General features: G+C 52.2%; 4 protein-coding genes across 4 annotated transcripts; all 4 read right to left on the reverse strand.

Annotated features, from left to right (window-relative positions):
* Positions 1-934: 934 nt before the first annotated feature.
* On the reverse strand, positions 935-2,987 carry BDP55DRAFT_414653 (fatty acid desaturase). Its single transcript, XM_060567401.1, has 2 exons — positions 1,588-2,987; positions 935-1,533 (listed from the first exon to the last, which is right to left on the reverse strand). Exons 1-2 carry the CDS (start codon positions 2,627-2,629, stop codon positions 1,124-1,126), a joined length of 1,452 nt encoding a protein of 483 aa, XP_060422747.1. The 5' UTR covers positions 2,630-2,987; the 3' UTR covers positions 935-1,123.
* A 6,829-nt stretch (positions 2,988-9,816) lies between these two features.
* On the reverse strand, positions 9,817-13,209 carry BDP55DRAFT_566104 (uncharacterized protein; the record flags this gene model as incomplete). The annotated part of the gene is made up of 5 exons (XM_060570482.1): positions 9,817-11,020; positions 11,090-12,299; positions 12,360-12,531; positions 12,606-12,905; positions 13,021-13,209. The coding sequence occupies 5 exons, from the start codon at positions 13,207-13,209 to the stop codon at positions 9,817-9,819; spliced, it is 3,075 nt and encodes a 1,024-aa protein (XP_060422748.1).
* Positions 13,210-14,544: 1,335 nt separating this feature from the next.
* Positions 14,545-17,765, reverse strand: BDP55DRAFT_734498 (uncharacterized protein; the record flags this gene model as incomplete). The annotated part of the gene is made up of 4 exons (XM_060580212.1): positions 14,545-17,028; positions 17,102-17,391; positions 17,484-17,545; positions 17,725-17,765. 4 exons carry the CDS (start codon positions 17,763-17,765, stop codon positions 14,545-14,547), a joined length of 2,877 nt encoding a protein of 958 aa, XP_060422749.1.
* Positions 17,766-18,500: 735 nt separating this feature from the next.
* BDP55DRAFT_414963 (uncharacterized protein) lies at positions 18,501-19,210 on the reverse strand. The gene has a single exon (XM_060567403.1). It carries the CDS (start codon positions 19,056-19,058, stop codon positions 18,660-18,662), a length of 399 nt encoding a protein of 132 aa, XP_060422750.1. The 5' UTR covers positions 19,059-19,210; the 3' UTR covers positions 18,501-18,659.
* Between the last annotated feature and the right edge of the window lie 820 nt (positions 19,211-20,030).

Genomic DNA, 20,030 nt, shown 5'->3' on the forward strand with positions numbered 1-20,030 from the left:
CAAACAAGCCCAAGAGCTTTGACGATTTGACTGACCAGACTTACACATTGATTTCAGTGTGTTTAACATATTCCACCTATACCCCGGTGCTACTACCTGGCAAACACCTAGCGCACGTTACAATTGAAGCAAGACGTCAAAATAATAACCACCTGCATACCACCGGCCTCGTCCTTAAAACGGCACTCCGGTCCCCTCTTTTTTTCCCCCCTTTCGGATCCGCGCAACCCGGAGCGGTCGGTACAGCAGAAGCAATGTCGTCTCGGTTAGCAGAGCCCCACGAAACGCAGGCCTAGACACTAACGCCCAGTACCGCCGTTACCGTTACCCGCGTACCTTACTCTGTACGTGCTCACGGTCCATTCTTTTCCCCCAAGCCATCAGCACCAGCACAAGCACAAGCTCCTTCCCGCCTAGGACCCCCAGGTCTGTCTTTTACCATCGGATGATCAGTCATTGGCTCATCCGGATTCGAGGGGCGTTCCGGCGTCCGCAAGGTCGCGTGCGCACCCCGCACTCTCTCCACGATCAGGATGAATTGAACCGAACCTTGCGGATTCTTCAGCTGGCCGTTTCCCAGATACATCATCACCTCGAAGCCACAGACTCCCGTTACTCGGGGTTTGTGAGCAACGTCCGCTCATGGGTGGAGGATCACAGGCTGGTCCTTCTTCAAGCGCCTAGCAATGAAAGCAAGCTGTCGTATTCATCACGTAGGAAATGGCTACCAGTCATGGCGGTGTAATCGGAATGCTCGGAAGCTATCATTCTATTGCTATCTCTCTCTCTCTCTCTCTCTCTCCGTTTGACTTCTGTGTCTATGGATCTATCCATTTGATACTGGTATATATAAAATGCTAACGCCTTGCCAGTTTTTTGCACTATGGCTTCTATACCGTCTCCAGGTCTCCCTGGGCTTCCGCGCTCGACTCGACATTACCACAGCGTCCTCGGAAGATCGCACATTAACGAGACTTGACAGCCAGGCCCAAAGCCCGAATAACTCGGCGGTACGAATCGCCGTAGTCCTACACTAGCATATGCAGAGAGGGCCATCGTGGACCGGCTCATGAGATGACACGACCTTGTTTTCCTTTTTCGTTCAGTCGCTCAACGCCGTGACTTAGTTCACCGCACCCTTGATAGGGGCAGTACCAATACCGTTGTGGTTGCGGAAGAACAAGACACCCTTGCCCTCACCCTGGGCCTCGGCACTAGGCTCAACCCACTGGCACATACGCGCAGACTTGTACAGGGCCTTGATGAAGCCAACCGGGCCATCCTTGACATCAGCACGGTAGTGCTTGCCCATGACAGGCTTGATGGCGTCGGAAGCCTCGTCGGCGTTGTAGAAGGGAATGGTGCTGATGTAGTGGTGAAGGACGTGGGTCTCGATGATACCGTGGAGGAGGTGGCGTCCGATGAAGCCCATCTCGCGATCGATAGTGGCAGCGGCGCCGCGAACAAAGTTCCACTCACCGGCGGTGTAGTGAGGAAGGGTAGGGTCGGTGTGCTGAAGGAAGGTAATGGCAACTTGACAATTTGTCAGTCAACAGTCAGGAGTAAAAGAAGGCATTTTGCACTTACCGAGCCAGTGGTTAACCCAGAGGTATGGAATGAAGTACCAAACCAGGAGGTTGGACCAGCCAAACTTGTTACCGAGGAGGGTAAGGACGGTCATGGTGATGCCGACACCAATGTCAGACATGACAATGAGCTTGGCGTCCTTGGCCTCGAAAATGGGGCTCTTGGGGTCGAAGTGGTTGACACCACCGCCGGAACCGTTGTGCTTGCCCTTGCCGCGGCCCTCACGCTGGCGCTCGTGGAAGTCGTGGCCGGTGACGTTGGTCATGAGGTAGTTGGGCCAGCCAACGAGCTGCTGGGCGATAAGCATCAGGAGGGTGTAGATAGGAGTCTCCTCAGCCAGCTCGCCGACTTCGTGGGCCAAGCGGCCGGCGCGAGTGGCCTGCTGCTCGCGAGTGCGGGGCACGAAAACCATGTCACGCTCCATGTGGCCAGTGGCCTTGTGGTGCTTGCTGTGGGAAATCTGCCAGCTGAAGTAAGGGACGAGGAGAGCCGAGTGAAGAACCCAGCCGGTGGCGTGGTTGATGGTCTTGGAGGGCGAAAAGGCTTGGTGACCGCACTCGTGGGCAATGACCCAAAGACCGGTACCGAAGAGACCCTGGAGGACGGTGTAGACGGCCCAGAGAACAACACGAGCAGCCTTGGAAGGCACGTACTCGGGGGTAGCGAAGTTGTGGAAGATCAAGAAGGTGGTAGTGAGGCAGAGGATATCGCGGGCGATGTAGGCGTAACCCTTGAGGGCAGAACGCTCGAAGCAGTGCTTGGGGATAGCGTTGTGGATGTCCTTGATGGTGAAATCGGGAGGGGTGAACTCGTTGCCGTAGGTGTCGTACAGCTTGGTGTAGTTGGCCTTCTTCTGGAGGACGGCATCGTCAGAAGCCATAGACGACAAGGACGTCGAGGAAGCAGAAGGACGGGGCGAGTCCACGGGCGAAGCCATGGCAGTCGAAGGAACCGAAGCGTCAGTCTCGACGGTGTTGCTGGTCACGGTGCGGCGGAGAACGGGGTTCTGGCCGGCCGGCGCAGACGAAGTGGTGGAAGCCATGGCGGCTGGTATTATTGTGCTGCTTCTAGGAAGAGAAGGAGGAGGGTTGAGAGCAGCTTGGTGATGTTGCCTCGGTATTGGATGAATACACTCAGAGGAACGGTTGACAAGTTCCAATGGCCCTTGGGAGAAGAGAGAGGGATACCAATTGGGTCGCGGGGAGGGAACAAGAAACACAGGCGGGAAAAGGAGGAAGGGAGGGGAGTAATAAATGAAGCACCCAGGGAAAAACCTCAGGTCGGTATCGGGTCGTGGCGGAGGCGAAAAGACAAAATAGTTAGCAAACGATGGGCCGGGACGGGACCCGTTGTCAACTGTGTCTCTCCAGGGCCTTGGCTCGCTAGTACCGAGTAGTAACAAGTGGCCGGTCAGGTACCGTAACGAATGGAGCGTAAGGAGATCCCTGTGATCCCTGTGACTTTCCGGAGGAGTGGTGTGCAGGTATCTGTATGTAGACTGAGGTGGACTACCTAGATATCTGCGTGCGTCTTGCTGCTGGGTACACCTTCAGTAATAGTAAGGTAGTGGTGGTGGCCGAATGTGTGCTGCGCTGTGCTGTGTGGTGTGCTGTTGTATGTCTCTGTCCCTCGGTTCCGTTTTTGTTGGGGACAAACTGGAGAGAGGAAGAGAGGCAGCTCCGTTGCTTGTGGCCTGCGGGGGTTTGCAGGGCACGGTGCAAGGGGAGAGAGAGCAGGACCAGGGACGGGAGGGACGAAATGCGTGGCAGGGGAGGGCAGGCAATGGGGCACCGGGGGTGTGAAAGCAATGAAATGTGTCGTGTCAAGTCGTGCCGTGTGGTGGTCGATTTCTATCTTTTCCAATTGCTGTTGGATTTTTTCTGCTGGGCCTCGATGTTGATTGAGTTACCCACCAAAGGACGACGATGTGGAGGAGGAGGCAAGAAAGTCAAGTATTCGTACATTCTTAGGCGAGGTACAAGATTGTTGCACCAATTAACATGCGTCAAGAGGTATCTTTCCTCCCCACCTCCTTCTCTCCGTGGGCTGCTAATGCTGCTACCATGCAAGTACGGAGTACCTTAACTCAGGTGCCCAGGTAGCCTTTCCGAATCCCATGAGAGGCCGGACGGAAGGAAATACCGAAGCTGGAAGCTGCGCCTGGTCAAGCATCTAAACCAATTCCTTCCATCCTTCCTATACGGAGTATCCGTACCATCCAATTAGTTGGGGCATGTATTGCAGATTGGTCTATAAGGTAACTACCTTCGGAAGGCAGGAGGGGCAAAGGGTTTCCAGACGGCGTTCAGACATTCAGACACGGGCTTTGGTCATGTCAAATGCCATTGAATACCTTATTAAGGCAATGTGCCAAGGGTAGCTACACAGGTTGTACCTCACCTTGCTCTGTACTCCGTACTTCCGTGAATGATCTGTGGTCTGGTGGCCTTTTCCTCGGCTGTTATTGATAACGGGAGATGCTTACCTCCCCGCAGCAGCAACGACACTCACAAGCCAAAACCCGGCCTACCGTTTTTTTGATGGATATGTCAAAGGTGGTAGATTTGGAGACACCGAAAATGAACGAGGATTTTGCGGCTTGCCCAGAACTTTTTGGAGAAGGCACACCTTTTTTTTTTGTGTGCTGCACCAGAAAGGCAAGGAAAAAGATCGGCTGAAAAAGGATTTTTGGGACGAAGTCGGCGGTCTGAAGGGTCTTGCTTTGGTACGTACCTGAGTCTAGTGTAAGGCGAAAAGGAAGGAATGGAAGTTGGGAAGTTGGGAATGCATCAACCGTGTTTTATTGTACATCTACATCTACCAAGATCGCTTCACCCCCAAGTTGAGCCTTAACTCTGGTAGACCTTCTTGTAGCGGTAACCTTTCCACCCAACCTATGCAGTCCACCTGCATCAGACGCAGCTTACAGTGAGGTACCTGAAGCAAATGTCACTCTGTCTGCCTTTTACTGACCGTTCCTCACTGGCGCTGCAATGCTGCATTTACCGCACAGACTCGAGGCAAGGCAAGCTGCAACTTGAGTCTTGACCGTGCTGAATTTCGCCCTTATTCCCATTCCCTTCTGACTTGACGCTTAGGTCGATATGAGCCTGGAGCAATTGGGGCGGCATTTCGACGTCTTCTATCCGCTATCGACACGCGACGGTATTTGCATCAGTCTGGATCCTCTCGACGTCTCCGCCGTTGCCACTGTTTGCATCTGGGTCATCATGTTCCAGCTCCAGCAACACATCTACCCCTATTGGGAGGCAAATTCATGCCTGGCAGGGCAACACATGGACCGCTCCATTGCAACGCGAGATAGACAAGACATGTACGCTGTCTCTTTGCCTTTCGGAGCCCTCGTCAGGTACTCGTACCTTTCGGCACCGACATACCTTGACGGGGATAGGAGTACCGATACTTCTCTCCACCCCTAGAACCGTCTCTCTTCGCTCCATGCCTCCTTTGGCCCTCCGTTTCCGAAGCACTTTGCGGCTTGCCTCTTCACCACCGGCTGGCTCATGCTAATGCACCCTTGCCTTACCTGTGGTCCACTCGGGCCATGCTCCAACCTCACCGCCCTTCGAGCGAGTCTGCTGGTCTCTAGAGCTTGGGAGCCAGGTCAGAGCCAGACTCTGGCAATGCCGATGTGGTTGATCTTCAACATCAGCAGCAGAATACCAGGTCCACCAGTCGGTCCCGGATGGCCTCGATAGTTTGACATAGGACACGATACCTTACCTAATCTACGCTTCCATCGGAGGCCTACAGATCATGGGGCAGCCTCTTCGGAGGCCAGAGTTGGACATATCTTGCGCAAGACAGCCTATGCTTTCACTGCCGTGGTACCAGTCGTGTCGGTCCTTCAGACCTATGGCCCACGGTCTGGCAGTATTCAAGACACCACCATGTAAGTCGAAGCTGATTTGCCGCCCGAGCTGCATCAGGCGTCCTGCCGCTCCCGTTGTGCCTCCCGTGGTCATACTTGTGCTCTCCGACGTCTTGTCTCGTAGCAAACATGCAACACGCAGACCAACGATTGGCCTCGTTCTTGAAAGTGGTGCAGCCACCGCCCGCCAGTCACTCCCCCAGATGTCGAGCATACGCCTACGGATACGTCTGGCACAAACCGGCGTTCGTCCGTGCATGTGAAGATGGCGCTTGTTCGGGGCGAGATTCAGATCGGAAAATCCTCCAGTCGTAGACGGTGGTGTGGCAGCGTAGCCAATATCGAGTCAGATCAACGACCGCCCCAACCCCTGCACCACTCGACCAGCAGCTCCTATCCGTTTCGATCTCACCACATGCCCGGAAACCGTACCACAGTACTCTCAATGAACGTTGTTGTGCGTTGGGAGCTCAGTAGGTACATCTTTCCGCCGACTTACCCCGACAGCTTCGCGATCAGGAGATTTTACTTCATTGTGGGATGTCTCTGGGGTGAGTCTCGATATAAGTACACGGCGGAGAATGCTATTGCGCCGCAGTAGACCAGGGCCAACATATTGGACTTTCAAATGTTGACAGAAATCAGGAATCATTGGGGATACGATCGGGTAAGGTGCCCGCCATCCTCAGCTTTCAGGGACGGCAGTACGTACCCAGGTTCCCCACGCTTCTCGGTGGGATGACAGGGATAGTCGAAATGTACGTACCCCTCTGCAGGCCAGGAAGCGGTTCCCTTTTTGTTCCATTCTTTCAACCCCACGAACGAAGCAGCGGAAAGCAGAACAGACTGGGAAGACGCGACAGACTGGAGCCTCACGATTGGCTGGCAACGTCCTCAGCCTGAACCAGCCAATCGGGAGTAGAGCAAGTTGCTGACGCGGCTAACCAATCAAGGGCCCGCAGCTGGGGAAGGGGGTTGAATCTTGAATTGACGCCCTCGCTTTCGTCGACGACGTTCCAGAAAATGCCATAGAAGCGCTCTCGCCCGCTAGCAACTCTTCTGAATCGTATGGCATGGCATCCAATTTCCACCCCAGGATTGCAATACAATAGGGGAGACCGAATAATGACACTACGGCAATTCTCGATCGGACTCGACTCGACTTGCCTCGGGCAAACCCGCGAGACAGAGGATGAAACGATCCAGGATCGAGTCGCTCGACTCTCCCATCCTCCAGGGCCTCCACAGCTCACTGCTTGAACAAGACGCAAAGACCCTGAAACAAGGTGGGAACGCCGTTTTCTGGAAGCATCATGGCATTCCAGGGTCCGGTTTTTGCCTGCTTCGCTTCTGTAGCGTTGTGAAGATCAGTTGTTGCTCTCCTTTCCCCCCTCAATTGCTTTCTTAGTTTTATTTTTATTTGCTGTCCTTGAAATTTTCTGTTGGGGTTCAAATTTGTTGAGATGGTTGCAGTCCAGGGCATGGCCTTGTCGCGATGGCAGAGCTTCATTGGTACGTACTGACAGAAACCCCACTCAGATGGATGAATCCCCGGTCTTTGCTCTTGCACTTTGCTATTGCAAGTCGTGACTTCCTGCTCTCTCCAGGGATACGTACCTCGGGAAGTGCACACACCATTTCTCATTCACTATTGAGCCTTGAGTCTTCACCCAGGTTCGAATACTTTACTCCGGATGGATAACTACCTTGCGGTAGAAGCACTCGTCAATGCCGGCCATTGTGATATTCTGTGGACTGGGAAACAAGGCTCCATCGACTTCTCGGAATCCCGATTATCGTGGAGACCTTCCATCGATACTCACTGTTCCACCCAAACGCTGAGACCATCGAGATCCCCAAGGACCAATCCCAACATAGTCAATTACACGGGGGACAAGGATCGGATCAAGCTCGACTGTCTGCTGCTTACAACTAATTTTCAATTATCACATGGTAATTGTTCGATTTTGATCCTGCTCGGTCTCCCCTGCCTGTAATGACAACCGTTCTGGCAGCGAACCAGACGGCGCCAGGGGCAAAAGTGTGCCCCCGAGATCCATCATCCAGAGGCCACAGCCAACGGCTACTTACACGACGCCTCTGCAGTCTGCACTGCTCATCATGGCACTCGTGGAAGCCGGGTCCACCATCATCTACAGAGTACTGTCGTGGACTTGTGGTGTGGTGCCGCCCGCTACTCATCCCTAACGAACCCGAGGCCGGGCTCTTTTCCACGGACCACAGGACCGACTCCCCTTCACATGTGATTTGCTTCCCTTCCAAAGGATAGCAACACGAGGCGGCAGTGACCACTGACAGGCGCCACATCCTGCTCTAAAGGTCACGACATTGCTGGTCACCCCTTGCTAGCACTTACATCCGTTAGCTTCGCAAAGAAATCAGGGAACGATGGCATTGGCACTCTGTTGATACCTCCCCGTCTCGGCAAAGTGTCCTGTGAGTTTACGCACCAAGCACGAGTCGGGGCCGGAGATCGCTTGTCTGGCAGTGTCACTGTTAGTAACTGGCTAGACGCGGAGCATTTCCTTCGTCCCGTGCGGTCTCAAACGGTTAATGCAGAAGCAAGTTTATTTGCCCCAGCCTTTTTTGAAGGAAATCCAGGGCTGTGTGTCCGTACCTGCTCCGCATAGTCTCGTCGGGGAAGAAGAGGAAGGGATTCGTAGTGGCACCAATCACCAACAGCTGGCAAACGATTTGGCTTATTGCGGTTATAGATGACCATGTCTCGTAGGGCTTTCAGCTGACGACACTTTTGTCTCGGTTACCCCAGGACCAGTCCGGATGACAGACAGCTTTAGCTCCGGCATGTCACTCGAAGAGAGTTTACGATTTGCCAGTGTGATAAGACATCCGCAATAGCCACAGTCTCGCACATACTAGGTAATGTGCGACTGTGCCTACCCTCTCAGATACTATATTCTACTGGAAGCAATCGAATCGTCGCAACCGGTAGGAAAATCGCGGTGAATCTTGGGAGAGATTGCCACCGCGGAAAACGCCCCCAAGTCTCAGCCCAGGTCCATACTTGGCCACGCCTCCTATTCACCGCTTCAGTCCTGAGACCTAAAACAGCGCTTCCCTGACCGCCAATCACACGATACATGAATCCCATTTCTCACTCAGAATAACTCCCTGCTGCATAGCAGACAAGCCGTCTCGAAAACCTATTATCGTGCATATCCTTATCAAGAAAACTCGCCGTTCAGGCCCTTGTGACAGTTGGCATAATGATACCCGGCATGGGCTCAATGTCACGGTTTCCGGTTGGTTGCCTTGCCTCTCTAGAGAACTGCAGATCGCATCAAAGACATGTGAAAGTACATTCGCACTTCCCAAGAAGCCTGGATATGGTGTCTCTGATGTCACTTGTGTCTCTTGACATGCCGCCGTTCTCAACAGCTTCATCATGAAAGGCTGCAGCACGCCTGATACCTCCCGGCTTCCTCCGAAGGTAGATTTGCAAATTCACCCAGAAGAGAGGAATCCAGCATGAGTCTGGAGTGTGATTTGTAGCTTACCTGTCACCGTCTGTAATGCTTCACCGGTACACCTACCTATCAGCAGTATCGGGTTTACGCCTCCTGTCATACAACGCCAGCCCCATCCGTCGCGGCTGAGACAACCCAACAATCCGACCCCGCGTCTCACAAACGCCATCTCCCAGCCACAGAGGAGAGCTTGAAAGTGACTGTATGTATTTAGGATTTCTCAAGGTGCTGTCACAGGCTGCTTCTTGTCCTGGGTCAGTCGGGGGGGTTGCTCTGCTGTGACCCCCGCATCACTGCCAGCGCTGGGAGGAAACGATAAGCTGGTTGTGCCGCATGAGAGACTATGCTCTACGGTAGGCAGATGGGAAGCTGTTGAGTAGAAGCCATTATGAAACAGAGCGAGCGTGGAATACGGTAGGCATCGCATGCTCGTCGTGGTATTTTGAAGTCAAAGCCAATGTCACTTTACCTTCGCAAGACGGATTGTAAACTCTCCGCCTCGGAATCATGTAAAATGCGTGTCTACAACCTAGTACGAGGAAGATGCCCCGGTAAGGCATATTCCATTGCTCTTATTGTGACTTACTTTACGTTTGCTAAAGACGAATATCACGATCACGAGCTTTTGAACCATCTTGGTTCGTTTCCTCGTGCCTAAATCTTCGCGTCATCACGTTCCAATTCCAGGCAGCCATTACATGAGGTTGAACTTGAAACTGAAATCCTGACGAGCCTTAAGTTTTAATGCTTCTGTACCAGTCGTCTGGTTGCTTGTTCATCTATAGCCTTTCCAAGACTGTCGGTGAGCATACGCGTCCGAGGAAATCGTCACGCAAGCCAGGAACGAGACGAAGTTGGATTCGCCATAGACGCTGACATTGGTTCCCGGCCCTCCGTGATGATTTCAATAACACGCTTGCTCTGTTGCTGGCGGTAATTTTGCATACGATCGGGAATCGGTGCCTTCGACTCGTCTGAGTCCTTGTCAACTCCTTCATCTTCGTCGGAGGGTTCTGTGCTGATATCGCCTGATTCAACGTAATCCTTTCCTTTCCAGTATCGCTTCCCATGAAGATACTCTGCTTCCCATAGGCTAATCTCTCTGCCTATCAGATTGAAATGCTGTAGAGCCGCTTGAAGTTCTCGCTCTTTCTTCTCCGAAGGGCCGAGGTTGGCGTCAGCCTGACGCGTTTTGACTGTGCCTTGACACGCCTTGTAGGGGAGGCCTGAAGGCGTGCTAAGCTCCTCCACCCCCTTTCCCTTCTCAATTATGGAAACACCTCCTACTTCTAGAACTCTCCGCTGTTCTTCCGGCATCCACGAACCATGAGAAATAATCCATGCATTGAACTGTGGAGTATTTGGTTGAAGTAGGTAATCATAAGAGAGCTTCAGATCCTGCCGTATAGGTCGATAATGATCTAACCAATGACGTGAAACGTATTTGAGGAATGCGCGAGGAATATCCTTGCGACACTCTTTGAGGTAAAGACTTGCTTCCTGGTGGTGCAAGGCAGTCTTGTTGAATGGCTCTGTTGACCGGAACAGGTCGATGTAATCGGCACAGATTTGGAGCATGTATAGGTTAGCATCCGCCAGACTGATTGAATGTTGCCACTGCGAAACAAGTGTCGAGCTTCCTGATTCTTGCCTGTCTCGATCTGTGGGTAAAGAGTACTTTTTGCTTTGAGAAATCGCTCCGAAACCGAGTTCTCTGTGTTGATGCAGAAGAAATTGACGGGCTGTCTGATGGATTAGATAGATTTTTTGATTGCGAACCCTGACGAAATGGCCACATATTTGACGTAGATGATTTATGAACGGCTTATACATGAAATTCTGCAGCTCTTGCAGATTTGAAACTGTTTTTGTCTGCACTTCTGGCTGTCGACTGGTTTTATCATGACGTGCCTCATGCCGGAGGTTAACGGCCCTCATGCGTCTCCTTTCGTTGCTCTCCAACATCTGCGTCAAGTGTGTCGGAGCCATTATTCTTCCGGACTTGGTAATAACTCTTCGTTTCGTTTGATTTCTCACTCGTCTCTTTGCGTATGACGAGGAGATTGATGGTAATACTGTCATGGCCTTGGTAATTCCAGACTCTTGGGTATCCTTGAGCTCTGGAACTTGCTTTCGTTGACCGAGCTCATTCACAGATATCGATCCTAAATGGGCCATGACTCTTTCCGACTCTTTGGTATCTTGTTGTTGGTGGTAGTCTTGATTAACTTCCACAGCTCCGCATAACTCGTCCAATGTCAACGGACGAACGGCGGCAAGGATAAGCAATAAAACCTTTCTGGTTTTTAATGGTAACACTCGACCAGACAAGAGTTTCTCGTAAACGTCTTCGGGCTTGGTAGTGGCCAAGATGGCTTCGATCTGATCCATTGAAATTCCGTCAACCTCCGCTCCTTCTACGATGTTCATCACCAAAGACACCCAAAGAAAAGTGTAATCGGCATTGCTGATAAGTCGCTGTTCAAGTCGACGGAGAATGTCAGGGGATAGTCCTGACTGCTGACCAAGATCTGAAATTTTTGATCTGACGAATTGAGCAATATCCTTCGCAATGGAGCCGCTCTCTTCCTCGGCACTGAGCCTGAAACTGCCACACTGCGAGCTGTACTGTAAGCCAGTCTCTTGGCTAGCGTTTCCTGACCGAAGTCCAAACACCCGTTCGATAGAGTTGAGGGGTCGGCTAAGGATGACGATCTTGCAGGCCGGCCTTCCCTTGACGGGCGCCAACTTGCGCGACTGGACGAAGTCCGCCAGAGCTTTGATGAGCTCGTCCAATGACTTCTCTTCGCACTCATCTAGACCATCCAATATCCATATTACGTTCTTAGTGTTGGAATCTTTCATCGTCGCTAGTAGAATAGACCAAAGTGTAGAAAAACGATTGAAACTAATCTTTGGCATGCTAGAGTACTTGGCCATGGCGTGGTGCATCAGCCGACGTTGTCTGGAGAATAGCTGATGAAGGATCGCTGATACAGCTGATGGTGCGTTGTCCTGATGTTCTAGTCCTTCCTTGAAGAAGAAATAGCAGACATGGGTATCAAGGTGTGCCCTAACGTCTCGCTTTTGGAAAAAGTCGACGAGATACTTTGCCACCACTGACTTTCCGCAACCAGCATCAGCTGTGATCCAGAGAAGAGCTGGGCCTGGCACAGAGTCCCATAGATTCCATTTCTTATGTGACGTAATCCACTCGCAAGTCTTGGGCACTGGATCATCGATTTGGCCAAGATGATGTTCGTAGTCTGCGTTGAAGTCTCTCAGGCATGCCATCGCTAGCGGATCAAGTGCTTGGGTTCTGTTAGTCGATATGTCGATGGTTAATGGCACTTGCCTTTAGCAACACTCACGAACATCGGTGCCCGATGGTAGCTCCCCGACCGCCTCGCGAATAGCTAGAGAAGCAGCCTTGTATCTCGAGTCCTCTGGTGACGGAAACTTGCAGATGTCAGAGTGATTGGCGTTCGAGGAAATGGGCAGCTCTTTAGGCCAATTCAAAGTGGCCGATTCCTTCTCGACAACCTGGAGTTTTAATGTAAGTTTACACACATGGTACATGGTAGGGGAGGCTTTTGATGCCCGGCTGACTACGATACCTTGCAATTCAAGCCATTCATTTTCACATTCTCATAGAAGCTTCTAACTTCGAAGTCTTCCCCGCGAGCTGCGAATGACTCTGATATGCGCCTCAGAAACTTCGAATCAACCTTCAAATTGCTCGAAAGTTTGCTGTTGGTCGCGTATCCAAGTGTACTAGCTTTGACAATGAGAGTACCGAGTTCGTCCCACGTAGCTAGGCTCGAGCCGCGATGCGGGGTGCCGAAGAAAACCACACCGTGAATATGATCCAAGATACAGGAGTAGTGGCGATCTAGCTCATGGGCCATGATTACGGCCTGAATCTGTCAACAGAAAGTATCGCTTGGTTTCGGAAAGTAGCAAAATTTTGCAGAGGGCTGCGCAGGAAATGCGAAAAGGGGATAGGGCAATAGTAAAAGAGACTGCGCGTACCTGTTTGAAAACTAGACCCCCAAGACTATGGCAAATGAAGACTATGCGGCGCTGTTTTTCTTCTTCGCTTGTCCGGTGAGCTTTCAATGCCCAGAGCAATTCTGAGGCAAAGTCTGGGACTTCCGATTCAGATCGACTGAAGTAGGTTTTGGAGTTATAGCCAAATGTCAACACTCGTGCCGTGGGCATGTCTTTTGGCAGGCACAAAGAGTCGCTCAGCCATTGCAATTCCGTTGCGGAGTCTGTCCATGTATCCTCGCGATGACCGTTGAGCCCGTGAATGGCCACAATGTCCACGCAGCCTGTCTTGTCCGCTGGCTGCGGGACGAGGATCTTGATGCCGTGAGGAGATGCGTCTGGTTTCTTTGCGGTTGTATAGTCGGTCTCCCGCGTCGATGATGTGTTTAGGTTGCCCCGAGAATCGTCTTCGGTCGTTCCCGCAGTGTCCTCGAGGTGCGGACTACTGCTTTGAACATCGGTGCTAGCATCTGGACGACTGTCGTTGTTTTCTGAAGAAGATTTGTCAAGTTTGAGGAATGCCGATAACCGCGATCTGAAGCCCATAATCAAGAAATCAGCCAAAAAAGATGACGTTGCGTGACAGCAGAAGAGCCTCGTTCTGGGGGGAATGGAGAAATGTGACCAGGCTGAGGTTCGGCCACGCAGAAGAAACCAACAGACTGCCAGCTTAAGGTGTGTCTTTGCACCACCCAAGCACCAAGATACTACGGTGCAGGAGCGAAGCTAACACCCCTGCTGCACAATCAAACCTATACCGTCAAGAGCCTGCCGGAAAATTTGCCTGCTGTGGTTGCCTGAATGCTGAGTGCTCATGAGGCGAGGAGGAGGAGGAGGAGGAGGAGGAGGAGGAGGAGGAGGAGGAGGAGGAGGAGGAGGAGGAGCCAAGCGAGTTCAAGGCAGGCTGGACAGGTGCTTATCCAGTCATTTCTGTCTGCATATGTAGGCGGCAGGCCTAACCATCCAATGAGAGCCTTTATACACACTCACATTTGGTGAGGGTTCAATAGCTGACACCAGCGAATAAAATTAGTGGTGTATCTCAGCGTGAGCACATGGGAGACGGATGAGTCCAAGGTCCATAAGCCTCAAGATGGTTCCAGCCTCGAGGCAAACTCACACTATGGCAGTCGCGCATCGATGATCAGGCCACACGCTATCGTGACTTATACACAGTGCTTATAGTCAACCGATGTAAATGCGAAAGCTGACTACGAGAGCTGTGATGTGAGGGGATTAGCATTTCAGAATGAATCTGGACGAAACCAATTTCGAGTGCCGAATGGCAGTGATGTCCTCATTTATGTACCTAGAGTGGCTCAAAGCCTCTACCTATAATCGTGTTCGTTCGTCGTAATCCCTAGATGCTCTATCAACGGGATGTCAAGCATGAGCCCTCTGATCAACCCAACGCCGGGAGCCCCATTCTTATCCAAGTTACGCCATGCATCCAATGCTATCGAACCGGTATTGCAACGAAGATAAAGGGAAAAAGGGGGTATTTCATCAAACCGCAAAACCAAGTTGATCCCTCTCATCATCCACCAATCGTCCCCATTCCAGCAGTAGCCGGAACATATAAACGCGCATGTCCTCTCTCCGGAGCGCCTTGCGGCTCCAAGCTCTGCCTTCTTCCGCAATAGCCTCTGCTCGCCTCTTGCCTTCTGTGTCAATCCCAAAGTACGATAGGAGATCCCAAAGCTCGTGAAGTCGCACATCGACGGGGACGTAGTGACGCCACGCGTGGACTCTCTCGTTGAACCAAGTCCTGAAGAGGCCGGAGCGGTAAACAAGACTCTTGCTGCGGAGGAAGGGAATGAAGCGTCCGCTAAATCCCGCGCCGTCGAGGTCCATCAGGTGTGCGTACTTCCAATGGTCAGTGAAAGGGACCTGGGACTTGTCGGGCGAATCCTGGCCCATGCCCCAGAAGGTATCCTTTTCGCTCTGGCAGTCCTCTCGGTGGCACTTGGTCCATCTGCTCACGAATCCAACGTCAAAATTTGGCGCATCTTCTGGTCCCAAGACTTTGGTCTGACCATCCTGTTGAAGTTTGGCAACCCGGGTGATCGTATTTGCAGCCTGGACGAAACGAGCCCTGAGGAAGCCCTGCCACGAGCCCCGGGCTGCGTACCCATCCGAAGATGAGCCCCTCCAGAACATGGTGTTCCTCTTCTTGCTCCATTCCATATCCTCGTTTTCATCATATGCAGCCTTGTCGTCGTAGTTCCAAGGGGAAGGCACCAGGATATCAGAGAATCCTGACGTCCTGCTTTGACTGAACACGGGAAATGCCTCTTTGGTGAACAGGGCTGGCGCAGGAGACAGTAAAAATCCGTGAAGGTAGGCCAAATCCGGTTGATGGCAGAGGTCTGTTGCCGAGGTCCAATTCGACACAACGGGGTTCTCAAGCGCCTCAAAGACGCGGATAGCATGCGGCAGGAGGCATCCACGGCACGCCTCCTTGGTGCTCCACCATCTCGTATTCCGGGCGGCGGAGTCAGGCGGGCAGGTTGGAGCAACAAACTCGTAGTAGTTTTGATCTCGGATGCGGTCTTCAAAAAATGGGGACCGCGCCTCAGGCCCCTTCACAGCATCGTCGTCGCCCCAAACTGCCGATTTGGATCTGTCAAACGTCTTTCGGTCTTTCGTATGGAGTAGTTTTGTCCTCGACTCCAGGCCAACGCTGTGAAGCCTCGACATGTCTTCGAACGGGATCGCCACGCGAGGTTCGTCGTTAAGATTGATGGCAAAGTCCATGTCGGGGAGATGCTCGGCAAAGTCCTCAATCATGTTCTTCATAGAGGTCATCATCCACATGTGAGACCCAGGCGTGCCGGGAGCCACGTTGACCTTTCCCCCACGAATCCGAATGCCTCCCATACCGAGCCACGGAATCTCCGAGGAATGCTTCGTATGATCGCGTAGAACATTCGGCGCAACGCCCCAAAACGGAAGTAAATCGTCGTTGATCTGTGTGAAATCGTCGATAATGGGCGAGCCGTTGGCAACAGCGTACTCGTACCACTTATCGAAGTTAGGAGGCGGGGCCAAACCATACCGCTGTTGATATTCTTTCGCTGCGCCCTCGAGGGTAGAGCTCTGATTCGCTCTCCCGATCCAGGTGTCGGACTTGGTGTTTGCCGTAGAAAGGAGGTCGGGGAAGGATAGGGTATCGGTAGAGTTGAAGTCCGGGTAGAAGATGAGGTAGGTTCCAAAGAGGACGCCGACAAGAACGACGTACCACATCAAGAGAAACCTGATGAGTCGTGGATCCCCCGGCGAGGACCCAGAGGCGGTGGCGATATCCTTTTCGTATCGCAAAAGGAGGCCGACACATACTATCGTAAGAGCGCTGGCTATCATGTAGGGCAGAGAACCGTCCATTGGCAGCGCAGCCTGCAGCATGCGGACAAGCTGATGGGCATAAACACCTGAAGCCGTGACAACCATCCCCAACGTGCTAGGATGCATGTCACTCATGACATAAAATCCCAAAATCAGCCCCAGCGACGCCACCGTGCTGTCCGTCAGTAGATCTCTGATTTCGACAAACTGCAGTTCAAACGCCCACCGGGTATTTCGAGCATTGTGGATGGAGAAGCAGGCAAGCAAGGCCAGTACGCCTGCGGAACCTAGAAAGAGTCTTGACACGAATCCCCAGGCTTGCGGCGTATCGTCCACAGTGTCCTGCCGCCATTTCGAGAGGTAAAACAACAGCAGCGCATCCAAAATGACAGTGACGACCTGGGCTATGGGAATCTGTCTTTCCCAACGAAGGAAGCCTGCAGGGCAGATTGCGCCGGCTGACTGTGTTGACAGTGCGAGCGTGGCCCTTGTGGCGCAGGCCCAAACGATAGCAATAGTGAAGTAGCGCAAGTGGGCAATGTTACAGCAGCGTCGGGATCGGGCTTGGTCGCCAGTGTGTTGTTGGAGTCGTATGGTAGAGGGAGATACTGTCGTGTAAAGGACGACAAGAGCTGGGAGAAATACCTGCGCGCGGTGTGTTAGTTCTTTCCGATCGTGGGCTTTTTCAACCTTGCGACAAGCTGCTTGGCAGACGAACCTCGAAGCTCTCCCATGAGCAGTGAATCGTGCGGATTGTGCGCCAAAAGAGCAATGACCGCAAGATAATAGCGCATCCTAGGAAGAAGTAAGGTGACAACAAAAACCGAGGATTGCGCGCGACGTCGATGCCGGCTTGGAGTCGCCTTTGCCAGCCATTTTTCGAGGAAGAGAAGCTGGCGAGTTGATATCTGCTGCTCGAACTTCTCCACGGCGAGAGCTGTCTACACCATATTGCGATGAGCAAGCCGGATTCGAAGAGCGTCAGGATCGAGAAATGTATTGGCCGCTCTGTTTGGTGTTAGTATTAGTTGTCGTCTATGCGATGATTGTGTCGCAATCTGTAAATTAGGTCAAGTAAAGAGTCCATGAGGTTTACTGACCAAAAGCAGCGCTGCTGTTAAACCGTGAGTATATCCATGCTGTGCATGCAAGTAGTAGAATACTGATAGCAGAGTTAATGTTAGCAATGTCAATGTCGCAGCCCGCAAAATAATTGAGCAAGAAATAAGAGAGGTCGAGTCAAAAAGCTGCAGGCTTGAGACTTTTCTGATGCCATCTGAGACCGCATAGCAGGGAGATACAATCAAGGTAGTACAGCAAGGAATGAGGGTGTTTACTCACCAAGCCGCCAAGATACCATGTCTCTTCAGCGGGGCCGCCATCGGCGTCTGTCAACTTGCCCTACCCAGCGCCGGCTTGGCAAGCGGAGAGACGGAGACTCCAAATGTAACGGGATAAATAGATGACGGGGGAACGGTCTGGGATGCGAGAAGAAGAACCAAAGAAGAGTGGCAAAAGGATCATGCTACTGTAAGGTAAGAGATCCTATTGCGACCATGACATTCGTTGGTCCAAATTCCACACTCGGATGCAGACGAGCCTTTGCCTGGGTGCTGCAGCGCGCGCCTATGAAAAGATGGATGCGGCAGGCAAGGTGACGGACAAGCCCAAGATAAGCTGACGGGGGATTGGATTAGAGACTAGGCAAAGCAAGGTCAAAGCTGATGGAACCAAGCCCAGACTAGAAAGAGAAGAAGGAAGAGAGAGAGCAAGGACAAAGACGAGGGGGAAGGGGAAGAAGGAATAGAAGAAACATACAAGACAAGGCCGGCTCGAGGGTAGTGCTTCCTGAAGAATGGCTAGCGTACGCCCGACACACACACACACACACGAGTGACAAACACCCGCCCATATGGATACCACGATGGGAGCCTCCAAGGTATCAGGTAATAGGTAGCTAGCTATCTTGGGCAGACTTGGGGCAGTCGTTAATGGGCTTGGCTGCAGTCGCTACCGCAGCTACACGCAACAAATACCTAATGAGGCACTTAATTGCTGTGTAAAGTACGGAGTACGGAGTAGGTAGATAAGAAGGTAGTACAAGAGCCAAACAAGAAGACGGGAAGCAACCACCAACAAACTGCCAAGTAACAAACCCTTCTTTCCTCTTCCCACCTTTAGTTAGAACTCGGGCAACTTGGAGGGGCTGGGAGAGTCCATCCAGCGTTTGCTGTGCCTTCTTTCTATCTCTGACCAAGGTACGAGCCAATCATGTTCTAGCGGGCCGCCCGTCCAGTACGGCGTAGCATTCTACCGTCATTGTGCCGTACAGCCGGTCCACACACGAGGGTGCGAGAAGAAACCTTGGTTGGAAGCTGCAAATCCCCGTCCTGGTGGTACGGAGTAGTAGTTTCTCGCCCGTATCGTATTGAACATTGGTCAACCGTCAGTGGTCGTCCAAGGAACGTGGCGTGGGACGCGACAGGTTGGCATGGGATGGGCCTGGGCCTGGGCCTATATCCGTACCTTACTCCGTTCTGTCGCTTCGCTACGGATACTGCGTACAAACGGGGCCGTTTGTGAACCGGGATGAAGAATACATAGAAAGAAGTGGTACGGAGCACCGATAGAGAGGGGGGGACGGCAAGAACAAACAGACGAAAGCATAACGTCATGGGCGCAGCTGTCTGTAACGGTCAATGTGGCTTCCCCGGTACGTGATGCGTACCTGAGCCTTACCTGACGGGGCATTAAGCTATACCCAAGATACTGGGCCCTCCTCCAACAGAAACCAAGTAAGAATAGGAGTTGAGTTTTACTCCTGATTTCATCCGTAATGTTTCACCGGAGGGATACTTCTGGCACCGGGGGGATACTTTTGCACGGCCACCGGCGTACGACGTACGTGTGCCTCGTACCGCACATATTGGTCCTTGGTGAGAGCGGCTACGGTTGGTGTGTGGAGAAGGAATAGAATCAATGCGACTCATGGACAAATGCTTGCCCTCCAGGCATCCGGCTCCATCCCTCGACATTCCGATCTGCGGGCCCGGTGGACCGGGTCTTGTTTTGCATCTGCCATCCCTTTTTGGATCAGAAATCCATATCCGTAGTTCTGGGAGAATACAAGAGACGAAAGTAAACGTTGGCAAGTTTTGAGACGAACGGCCTTGATGAGAGATGGGATGGGATGCTTGAGAATGAAGGAAAACCTGAGGATAAAAGTCTTATTACCCACTGTTCGCATTCACCTGCTGTTACCGGTGTGAGTCCTTTTGCAACTTGCACGGACACAAGAATCTGAACTTCTTAGCCAATGTCGTGCGGAGAAATCAAGTGATTAATCAATCCTTCTGCCTATTTCCAATACCGTGGTACCCCAGCTGTCATCGGCATCCCGCGTCGATCATGCACAAGGAAACCTTCTTCCTCCTTACCAGTGACTGGCCAAGGGCAAGGCGAAGCTTGTTATCGTCCAATTCTAAGCCGCATCTTTCCACCACCCATTGGTCATGTACGGATATACGCCATAATCTTACCGTTCGATACGGTAGGGCGAGTGGAGCCTCATATTTCAGCCGCCTGTCAGCTCATGACCTCGTCTTGTCCCATGTCGGTCTCTTGGCCATCGGGAGCATCAAAAGTGT

This window comes from Colletotrichum godetiae (genome assembly GCF_030913485.1).
Source record: "Colletotrichum godetiae strain CBS 193.32 chromosome Unknown BDP55scaffold_81, whole genome shotgun sequence".
Taxonomy (NCBI): domain Eukaryota; kingdom Fungi; phylum Ascomycota; class Sordariomycetes; order Glomerellales; family Glomerellaceae; genus Colletotrichum; species Colletotrichum godetiae.

Excerpts from the sequence above, each read along its gene's own strand:
- BDP55DRAFT_414653 (XM_060567401.1), bottom strand. The coding sequence starts at position 2,629 with ATGGCTTCCACCACTTCGTCTGCGCCGGCCGGCCAGAACCCCGTTCTC. Across the intron at positions 1,534-1,587 it reads CTGGGTTAACCACTGGCTCG|TTGCCATTACCTTCCTTCAG; the intron begins GTAAGTGCAAAA and ends CAAATTGTCAAG.
- BDP55DRAFT_414963 (XM_060567403.1), bottom strand. The coding sequence starts at position 19,058 with ATGACGTTATGCTTTCGTCTGTTTGTTCTTGCCGTCCCCCCCTCTCTA.